The sequence below is a fragment of the Acanthisitta chloris genome, unplaced genomic scaffold (assembly GCF_000695815.1).
Source record: "Acanthisitta chloris isolate BGI_N310 unplaced genomic scaffold, ASM69581v1 scaffold31430, whole genome shotgun sequence".
NCBI lineage: Eukaryota > Metazoa > Chordata > Aves > Passeriformes > Acanthisittidae > Acanthisitta > Acanthisitta chloris.
In genome coordinates this window covers 26,041-37,227 of record NW_008650462.1, presented here as the reverse complement: position 1 = coordinate 37,227, position 11,187 = coordinate 26,041, and the positions used below count along the sequence as shown (strand labels likewise).

The 11,187-nt window shown below is 39.8% G+C and overlaps 1 protein-coding gene across 1 annotated transcript in view; it reads left to right on the top strand.

Moving 5' to 3' along the window:
• Positions 1 to 584: 584 nt before the first annotated feature.
• PITPNM3 (PITPNM family member 3) overlaps positions 585 to 11,187 on the top strand; it is a gene marked incomplete at its 5' end in the record, with an annotated part of 30,793 nt that continues 20,190 nt past the window's right edge. Inside the window, 5 exons of the mRNA XM_009085192.1 lie at positions 585 to 661; positions 2,646 to 2,881; positions 5,306 to 5,310; positions 7,028 to 7,245; positions 9,949 to 10,068. Of these exons, the coding sequence (XP_009083440.1) occupies positions 585 to 661; positions 2,646 to 2,881; positions 5,306 to 5,310; positions 7,028 to 7,245; positions 9,949 to 10,068 (656 nt within the window). The remainder of the gene's footprint in view (positions 662 to 2,645; positions 2,882 to 5,305; positions 5,311 to 7,027; positions 7,246 to 9,948; positions 10,069 to 11,187) is intronic.

Sequence of the window (11,187 nt, the reverse complement as noted above, 5' to 3'; positions counted from 1 at the left end):
TTTTTGGCAGACCCCTGTCTCTCAAACTGAGACACTTTTTTTAGGAGAAATTGTTTTCTGCTTTATGGTCTGTTACTCCTGTTTGGCATCATGGTAATGGAGCACTGCGGTTACTTCTGGGAGTTCCCCAGGTAGTTACAGAGGCTTGTGGAATTAGATCCGGAAGGTCTTTGGAAAACCTGAAAGGCTTAATTCACTTGCCTACATAGAGGTGTGTAGTGCTATTTAAGACATACCAGAGTATCTAAGATACCTATATGGGATGAGCAGAGTGATGCAGAACCTCAGGTGACCTCTTCTGCTGTTGCTTCAGTAAGGCACAGAGGATCAACAGCAGCTGTACCAGTACTACACTCCTCTGTATAAGGACCTGAACCTGTTCTAAATGTTGCTGTTAGGAATAGAAGAACATCTGATATGTAGGGCTGCAAGAAACCTTGTGTATTGTTCTGTTTGTCCACAGGATTTCCTGTGGACAGAACTTTCTGTCTTGAAACTAGAAATACGCCTTACCTCCCTAGCTGTCTGTAAAAGATGTGGCAGACAAATATTTATATGGCCATTTATGTCTCTTTTCCTTTCAGGTGAATTATATAGAGCCCCTTTAAGAAAACAGAGGTGCCCAGCACAAGGCAGTATTGAAATACACGAGGACAATGAGGTGAGATTGTTTCCTAAAACAAGCTGCACTGATTTCCGGGGAGCAGACATGTGGAAATGCTCTCATAATGTATTATGGAATGAGGAACATTTAGTGGCTTAGTGTGGCTTTACCTTCTTCAGCAGGTGCACATGAAATCACTAAAAATCATCACACGCTTTTAAGACATTGTATCCCTAGGTGGAAATACAGACCAGTTCTCTGAAGGGAGATTGTTATGTCTGCTTAGTACTTGAGTGGAAGTTGTGGAGCTAGTTCAGCAGCAGTCATGAAATTGAGTGTAACAGAATCACAGTTTTCAGAAGCAGGAAAGAATCTAAACAAGTTGTGGTGCCTTCCAGCAAACTGATTAAGAGGTCCTCTGTCTGCACGTAGGACAGGCAATGGAGATGTCTGCTTTTCTGTTTTTGAAGAATTCCAGTCCTGTAGCCCCCTGAAAATGCTGACAGTCTTTGACTGACTTCAGATGTCCGGTTGATTAGCTCTTGAGCCCCTTGTCTCAGTCATGGCTGAGCTGCTGCTGAGGGACAAATTAATTTCATTCTCTTACTGTCTTCCTGTGAAAGATACCAGTTAAATACAGCTGAGAGACTTCTCCTAACAGTGACTTCAGCAATATTGTCCTACTTGAATTGAGTTGACCTGTTTTGAAGCTTTCAGTGCCACCAACCCATCAGCAGTGCTGCTTGTTTATAAGCTGGCATAGGCCGTGGAAGGAGCTACTCTTAGCTTTTAAAGAGAATTGAATTTCTCTTCTGAATAACTGGAATGGAACCATGTGGAGAGGGAAACTGTAAATCAGTGCAAGGAAAAATGGAATCTTAAAAGTATTCATACAGTCCTGTATTCAAGCAGATACAAGTCACGTCAGCAAAATGCCTTCAGAATGAATACTTGGACTGGATACTTAGAATCATGGGCTGAACAGAGATAGTGGCTGTATGGAATAACTTACAGTTCTCTCATTTTCCGCTGTTTCTCTGTCACCATTATACAACTGCTAGTTATCAATTTCCCTTTGTTCCAAACCTTCTGAATAAAGTGTCCAGAACATTACCAGATTCTCAGTAAATCACCCAACCTAGGAATTAACAATCCTCAGACAAGCACAAGAAATGTTACTGCTGTTTTTGTTGTGTGTTCATATTTGATTAGGAACTAGAGGTCTTCAGTAATCATGTGATCCAAAGTGAAGAAGAAAATGTCAGTCAAGATTTAAAAACAAAATATCTAATCTTTTAATGTATTACTTATTTCTTTGAGTGCACATAACTCTGAAGGGGGTAAAGAGGAAAAAGAGGTAGAGTTCTGAGACATTTGAAATGCTTTTCTGGTCTCAAGTAGAAAATATCTTGCTGCATACTGATTATTGTCTGTGTATGTGTGTATTCATATATTCATAAATTTATTTGTGAGCTTTATGGATATCAGCAATGATACACTTTTTACTTTTCCAGTGTGTGTCTGGGTAAATTACCCCCATTTTTCATTTTAATAAGAAGCTGCCAGCCTCAAAAGGCTGAGATAACTGTATCATCTGCTTTTGCTAGATGTTTTCATGGGCAGAGAACTTTGTCTGTTCAGAACCTGTGATGATTTGAATGAGAACCTTGCCAGTAAATGCAGCAGTTGTTCAGGATTTCTAGACTTAGGCTGCCTGTGGAGATTGAGATTCTTCTCCGGTCTCAAGAGTATTTAAAATAGCTTTTGATGTACACAAAGCTGTTTTAATCTTCGTTGGTCTGAAACCTACATCTGTGCTGCAGAGGTTTTCAGTCAGAGCCTAGTGGGCTCTACCAGACTCACTGTTAAGTGGAACACAGGGCACTCACCCCCTCATCCCCCCACGCCAGGGAAGGCAAATATCACAAACTGATCACAGTGATGGTGGCAGAAAAAAAATCACTGCTAATGATGATACCAAGTATACCAACACTGTCCATAAAAATGCTTCTGCCCTTCTTATTCCCTGTTTTTTTCACAGGAAGGAGTTCAACACCAGAACTGCAAAATTCATGTACTAATTTTGATCCTGCATGGGGGGAACATCTTAGACATGGGAGCTGGGGATCACAGCAGCAAGCTGGCAGACATCAACACCTTCAGTTCTGTGTTTGAGAAGGTGACCCGAGACCATTTCCCTGCCTCTTTGGGCCACGTCTTAATGAGACTTGTTCCCTGCCCAGCAATCTGTTCAGCAGCTTTCTCTCTTGTTTCCAAGTAAGTTGATTTTCTTCTCTTCTTCACTTGCTTTCTCAGTCTTGAAATTCACTCATTGAATGAGAGAACATTTTCAGGTAACATTTCTTTCCTTAGTGTTATTTTTCTTGGCATAAATATTTAGTATATACTATATTAATATATACTATATTAATATATTAGTATGTATTAATAATTCATTAATAATTAAACCTAAATATTAATATTTAATATAGAGAAAGGAGAAACACACATGTGCTCTTGGGACTGCTTCCACCCTTCTGCAAATGTAAACCAGGATTAACTAGTGAAAACTGTGATGCGGGGAGGAGAGAATCAGATTTTCTTGATTTCTTTTTTCCTAAGTGAAGAGAAACTTCTCTTGGTTTTGTATGAAGCTGATAGTCGCTTTTATAGTCTTTTTGTTGCAACACAGTGCCCAAAGTTACATTTGAAGCTCATGTAGAGCAAAAACCATGCAGATGAGCTGAGGAGGTCTCCAACCATGCTTGAGGCCATAAGATGCGGGAATGGTGATGCCTGCTGTCCAGATGACAGAGTTAAAGAGATAGACAGTACATTAAAGTTCTGAAATACTAGCTGGGCTTAAAGCTGTGACAGGCATGTAGGAGGCGGAGGTGGCCGTGTGCACACCAGAGTGGAAGGTGTACCTGACTATTTGCATCAAGGGGAAATACACGGAAACAACCAGGAAAGAAGTGTGCGTGCATCCAAGGTTGCTGCCCTCTAAAGCAAGAGGACTGATAGTAGAAGAGGGCGTGAAACAGCAAAGAGTGGAAGGTCATCCTTGTCCGTTTGGGTTATTGGTTAACAAAGGACTTAGTGCTCTTATGTATGCCATAGTGCAGTGCCTGCAGGTCTCAGCTGTTTGGAAGAAGAGCTGGCAGAGTGGAAGGAAGAGTATGTGGTGGCAGCCCAAATATAGCTCCTACTTTCTTTATCTGTATCTTTATTCACTCTTGTTGCAGCACACAGTATTTAGTCAGTCTGAAGAACATCAGACTGAATGCTTGCTGTCCGATAAAATCATTCCAAGTACTGACATAAGATTGGTATTACAGTGGTATGTTCTTGCATGGAGCTGCTTGTCACGTACCCGTTTGGGGCTGACAAAAGGAGAGACAATTCCCTGGTCTCATATTTCATTTCAGCAGCTTTCATAGCTGGAACTCCAAGATGCAGTTGTAGAACACATAGTTGTGGTAAACATTCCATTTAACAAACTGTGGGGGAGGAAGGGTGGTTTTAATTACTGTAATGTTTCATTGAGGGTGAGCCAGATGGCTGAGTAAGCAGTGGTACAGGATTTCTTATTTGGTCTGAATGTAGCCTCCATTCTCTCAAGATGCAGGCACAGTGTGTGCAAGGTAGTATGGCCCAGTGTTTACCTTGGCATAGGTTGTGAATTCTGCTGTGCCTGTGTGCTGAGTTCCCTATGAAGGATTTCAGTGGGACTTTTTATCTGAATGCACCTATGCAGTTCTTCTCCCTGCCTTGCAAACAGTGGCTTAAAGAACTTTCAGGACGAAGTCACTCCATCTCGTAAATGTTCAGATTGTTTAAACTGGTATTTTCCCATCTAATCCCATCACTTTCAGTTTCCTCTGTCTCTCATATAAGTCAGAAACACACTGTTTGTGTGACCTGTGTAAATATAAAATGCATGACTGATCCCCTGTCACATTTAGCTCTGTCTTTGCTGCTAAGGACAGAAAAGGGTTAAAACTAAGGCACATTCTTGTTCTAGCTAGATGACTTTCAAGCCATCTCTTCCCTTTTCAGGGAGAAAAATATCCCAGAGTGGATCAACTGTTTTGCGTTTTATAGCATGTGACTTGATGAGCATACATTGATTCACACCTCAGACTAGAGCTCCTAAATTACATTAGCCAAAATGAAGAATAGTTACTGCAAATTTAGAGGGAGTGAGAAAAAGAAAGAAGGAAAAAAAAGGACAAAACAAAACATACATTTAGGAAGCAAACACTTATTCTCTATTCCTTGGGGTTTTTTTATTCTGAAAATTAAGGAAGTGAATGCTTATTCTGGCATTCAGAAACAGCACTAGCACGTACCTAGGACTGTCAGCATGAACTGCAGATAGCCAAACCATGATTGCCAAAAAAATGTTGCATGATAGTTATCCAAACACGTTACCATATGGGTGATTTCCCCTTCTGCTTTCTCCTCTCACACTCCTCTCCATGGTGCAGTCTCAGTTATCCCTGTTGGAGATGTCAGTGTGCCATCAATCCCTGGGAGCCAGGTGTGCTCTTACCCACCATGGAAGACCAGGTCTCTCTTGCAGCTGAGTCATTTGCTGTCTTTCATTGGGGAAGTGTTAGGTTCTAACACTGGTGACTTTATCTGTCAGGCTCTTACGCTGAGTGATTTAAGCTGATTCCTTGTGGTTTCCATCTCCAGCCTTTGTACAAGTGTGATGTTTCCAAGCTCATGATTTTCAAGATAATAAGACTTGTGTTCTTCTCAGCTTCAGCACTAATACTTACCATGTCCTCTGTGACAAACAACTTAATTTCTTCCATGCATTCTTTCAGTGGCCTGAATGTTTCTTCCCTTTGTGTTGTGTCTACAGTGACAATGGTGGTCTCTGTTGCTAAACCTTTACAACAAAATGTGTTGGAATTAAAAACCCAAACCCACATTTCTATGCCAGTTAACTGTGATTGTCTAGACAATAATTTCTCTATTTTAGTTTGATCTATATTGCTTTAGCTATGGAAAAAACCCCACAATAAATTTCCATCTACTTATTTTTTTTCATTGGCTCTGGTTCATTTAAGTCTCTTGTGAATAAATTTTGCATTTTATTTTATTATGAAAACATATTCAGGTATTGTTTACCATTTAAAACATTCATATTGTAAGGGTTTTTTCCTCATGTGTTTATTCCTTTCCCTTTCTGAGGTGTTACCTGCCAATTTTATTAGTAAATGAGGCTTTTTATGTTGATTTTGAAGATTCGGTTCTAATTTTTGAGAATTATTCATAACTGTGTATCTGCTGTGCATTTGGGTGATCTAATTATCTGTCAAAGTGAAGTTGTGTTAATTGGTAAATTGACACAACTTGGCAGATCATCTGAGCTCCAGGACACAGAAACTGTTATACTACTTTGGATGAAAAATACCAAATCATTGGAGTGCTTCAGCCAGAGACAAGTGTGGAAATGTCCAGTGAGGCTTGGGGACATCAACAGAGACCAACTTCCATGCTTGAGCATTGCAGACCTTCTGTTCTTCCTCCATTACCCTGGTAATGCTCTCCAGGATGCAGATTTTAGCAAAGACACAGACTAAATCCATGTCAGGCAGCTTGCTTTTTAATGCTGTGATAGCCCACCAAGTCCAGAAGAAAGTGAATACAAACTAGTGTTCAAGTGGCCTGCCTGTGGCTTTGGGTGAACTGTGCATGTGCTGAATTAGCCAAAATGCTTCTGACTTTCCTTTAGTCTCTAAAGGACAGTCAGCTTATATAAGAGAATCTGGCACATGCTGATGTGCCTTCCATCTTTAGCTCTCCATGAGTTGTTTTCCCCACTCACCAATAAAAGTCAGTCAAGACATACATGATTGGCAGATTTACTGAGAAACTTGCAGGGTGCACAGCCAAGCTAAAATAAAGCTGATGTTCTAGCAGATTTTAGCTCGCCTTTTCAGTCATCTCCTTTTTGCTAAATGTTACTGTGCAAACATTTACATGTGACTTCAGAATGTGTGCTGCTTTGGGAAAAATCTTTTGATATGCTTTTAAGCAATACACCTGTCGCACTTGTGTTCCATGAAACAATATTCCATTGTGATGGTTAGGTTACTACTCTCTGATGTAGTAAGAGATAATGTAATATGGGAGCAAAAAAAAAAAGCTGAAATGCAATAATGTCATTGCCATTCTAAATTATGTCTACTTGTATGTGGTAAAATTGCACCAAGTATATTTAACTACAGAAATGCCTTCTAGTATGATCTCATTCATCTAAAGCAGTAACTCCTTGATTTTTTTTCAAGCACTTGAATTCTGTGAGAAAATAATCCTTCCTGTGTTCTCTCCTTGTGCACTGCAATAGCCCAACCCATTTCTGTTAATAACTGTCCATTCTCTAATGCTGTGTGCTGCCTCTTGCAGTTCTCCTGATCATAACGTCCTTCTTTAGCCTAAATCCCTACAGCTATGATGAGAGCTGTCTCAGCAGCAGTGAAGACCACATCCCGTTGGCTGCCTTGCCTTTGCTGGCTGTTTCATCCCCTCAGTACCAGGATGCAGTTGCCATGGTGATCAGTAGAGCCAATCAAGTTTACAACGAGTTTCTCAAGTCTACAGATGGGGCTGGTTTTAATGGACAGGTGGGACTATATTCTCTATTACTTCAAAATAATATTCTTTCAGAGCAAGGCTGTTTATTTTAAGCCATTTTGTTGAGAGTTTTGAGTTAAGAGCGTGGGACAATTCTGCAAATGTGATGAATAAATGTTAGCATGGGGTAACCTGTGTAAAATGCCTTCTCAGTGCCCAGCATGAGAAATCTTTTGGAATTCTGTGCACTGTCTTAAGTGGACTTACTCAGCTGGTAGAAGATTATATACCTTTTCCCACAAGCATTTTGACCCCTAAGCTCTTACTACATATTGCTGCAGACTGTGGTAATGTATGAGAGCCTTTGAGGTGAGAAAAGTGGGATATGCTAAGCAGTGAACAAGCATGACAGCCCAAGACAAATGATAATCTGTGTTAATGAGTTCCTCACACATCTACTATAGCTGATAGAAAAATTGGGGCATCTCTAAGATCGTAAGAAATCCAGCATTTAACTATTTGTATTTCTTTTTTGCCTCCATTACAATAGTATTAAAACAATTGACAGCAAAGAAAGATAGGAGACAAATATTCAGGTGCCATCAGTGTTGCAGATTTTGTGTATAGCTTTGAGGAAAGTCATGTAATTTTTCTGTTGTGACCCACTCACCAGTGAAGTCACCTGCAGATTTCTTTTGAATGACATGTCAGTTACTGTTCCTGCTTTGCCATCTTTAGACTACAAAATCTAGTACTTTCCTGCTTCACATAGATATATGATATTGAGACCCTGTGTGAGTTACTGAAATAATTTTGCTATGGAACCTTCTACATATACAGAAACACACACTGCCTTTAAGCACAGTGACCCCCCACGCTTCAAAAAAGAAAGAAAAGACATTTAATATAGAGTACATTGTAGCCTTTGAAGGAAAGCATGTGTCTTATTACACAAACAAGTTATTTGCCATGGCTGTACTAACATTGTGCTGTAACTTTGGTTTGAAGCCAATTTTACAATCCTTGCTTGAAGCATTAAAACAGCACAACTGCAATGACAGTATGAAAGGTGAAATTATATGAAGAAGAATTATACTAGTTACAGAAATCATGTGAAAACAATTTTGTCCATAGAAATTTAGTGTTATGTTTTTTCTTTGACAAAGCTACAACAAAGCACGTTGGTGTGTTTTACAAATCATGTACATTATTTCATGCGGAAGAGTCTGCATGATCTCTGTATGCTCCAGAGAATTTCCACCATCAGCAGTTACCGGTACTGTTTAAATGAAAGCGACTTCTCTGTCACGCTGTCTACAGTTCTTTGCCCTGCTCCTTGGAGAGAAATTTCAACTCTGCCTCTGAATAAGTCCTGTACTTACAAATTACATACCATATAATACCATCCTGACTCCCACCCTGTGTGTATCTTTTCTTTCATATTTTGGTCACTTCTGTTCATTTATATTACAAGTTCATTAGGAGATTGCCTTTTTGGTTTTATACAGTATCTGGAAGCAGTTAATTCCATTACCTTAGATAAGAAATGCACTGGAAAACCAAAGAAGATATTACCAATTCCTTATAAAATGTGCTGTTAATTTTACTAAGGTTACCTGTACCATGTGATTTACAGTTCTTTGTGGACTTCATCGTGTGGCATAGGAATTTGAAAATCAAAGAGTAAATCAGCATGCTGTTCAATTGCGTACAACTCTAGAATTAGAATTGTCTTAGGATAGATGTTACCTTAATCTGTTTTGATATTTTATTGTAAAAATATTTTTTATCATTTTAATGGAGTACAAGAAATATACTCAATTCAGGATGAGTACTGTGTGGAGATGGATTGAGAGAAGTTTGAGGTCTTTCTCTACTGCATCTCAAAGAACTTGCTTTTCCTAACATGCTTCACTTGGAAGAAAGCATGCACAACATCCTGTATCCAAAACTTGCAGTTTAGTGTTGTAGCCAAGCTGAGTTAAGGTTAGAAGCAAGTAAAGGTTTGTAAGAAGAGGTAATTTCTTCTGCTAAACTAATCAGAGTTGGGAACAACAGACTAGATGAGTGCCTTAGTTTGAGAATTGGAGAGAGAGGCTTGCTGGAGCCTGTGAAGCTGTGGAGGTTGTTACCAAGCTATTACTCAGACACAGACAGGGGAAGAAGGAGTAAGAATCATCTCTTACAGAATGGGGAGACGTTCGGTGGAGTTGGCTCACGAGGTAGATTACTCCAACTGTTGAATTCCCAATTTTAGTAGTCTGTGCATTTTTAATTGTCAGGTCCATACTTTGAAGGTAATTTCTATTAAATGTGAAGCAAGAGTGAATCTCCCTGCTTAACACCTCATTTTACAGTTCTGTTCCCCTGTGCTGACAGGAGAGAACCAATCTCTTGAGGTCCTCTTTCATGTATAACTCTGAAGGAAATGTTAAGTGGCTTGAAATCTTTGTGACACCAGTTATCCAGTGATCTGGACTTTTTGAGCTGGAATCTGGCTGCAAGCAGCTGGAAGAGTTCTAATCCATTTGGTAGAACTCCACTGGTCAAAGTAGTCCCTGAGACAGATATTCTTGGCATAGGACTTATTTCTAGAGATAAAAGGAAGTGGAAGAAAGTGCTGCATTAGGAACCAAGGTGTAAAAACCAGTAATAAGCATGTGAAGTAAGACAGCAACTCCTCTGCAGTGTTGTGATGCTTTTTGTTCCTTTTAAAACACTTACATCTCCCAAAAAAACTTTTTATTTCTCAGGTGTGTCTCATTGGTGACTGCATTGGAGGAATTTTGGGCTTTGATGCCATCTGCTATAATTCTAATACAACTGACGAGAGTCGGAACAGTAGCAGGAGAGGAAGCGTCAGCAGCATCCAGGTGAAGAGAAAAAATCCACACAGCTGAAACCCTTTAGATTCATTCCCTGGAGGAAATCAGCTCCATATAAACCAGAGAAAATTTAGGGGTTTTGTAAATTACCATGATAGAATGGAATTTTGCTCATGTATCAAAAATTTGCTGTCTGAAAATTAAGTTGTCGGCATCAATTTTATGACATACCGAAATCACTAGTGAGGGCTTTATCTGTAACCTTTAAAGTAGGGTTACCAAGTGCCCTTTACTGTATCCCTGAGTGTACATGCAAACATGTCCTCTCTCAGTAATCTCTGGTGGGCTTCTGTTTTTGTGAAAATACTTTCTCTTTCTTTTTACCTGTTTTTACTTGTTTGTTCACATAGAGTCTGGCATTCCTTGTGCTGCTGCCTAGGGGACAGTCTAGCATTAAGTTGTGTTATGAATAAACTTTAGTGATGAAAGAATGCCTCTTTCTTGGTAAGGAATGCAAATCACCTGAGGATCTGAATGGACCACTGAGTGCCTATACAAGTGCTGCATTTGGAGAGAAGGGAGAATTAATTCTACCTGTGATCCAGGGAAGATTTTGTGTTAGTAAAAGCACAGATTTTTGAACTAATGCCAGCACATAAACTTCATTATTGTGGGTCATCACTTAAGAAAGAGAATTGAAGTTCAACTGACCTTATATACTTCAGGCTGCAGTGGGTATGGAGAGTGGGTATGGTGAATTAGAGTTGACACTGTGTGAGGTGCCCATGCTCTGTTCTTTGGCTTTGTGACCCTGGCCAAATCTCTTTAGTTACTTCTCAAAAATGGGCTCAGTGATACCAGTCTGCTTGGTTCAGTTGAGAGCTGTGTGTGATGGGAGTATTCTCAGGCAAAGAGACATCTCAATTTTTCCAGGAAGGAGAATTACCATTAATAACATGGCTCTTGGGACTAAGACCATTCAGTTGTCACAGAAGCCAGGAGATCCTCTTGGCTGTTGAAGACTATAGGTGGAACAGTGCCAGAAGGTTTGTCTCATAGCTTGTATGTCCTATGAACTTGTTATTTCTGTAGCTTTAGAGAAAGAGATTCAATTAGCATGTTTTCCATAGTCCTGCAGGACTTGACCAGGCCTCTTGGTCCGTCATG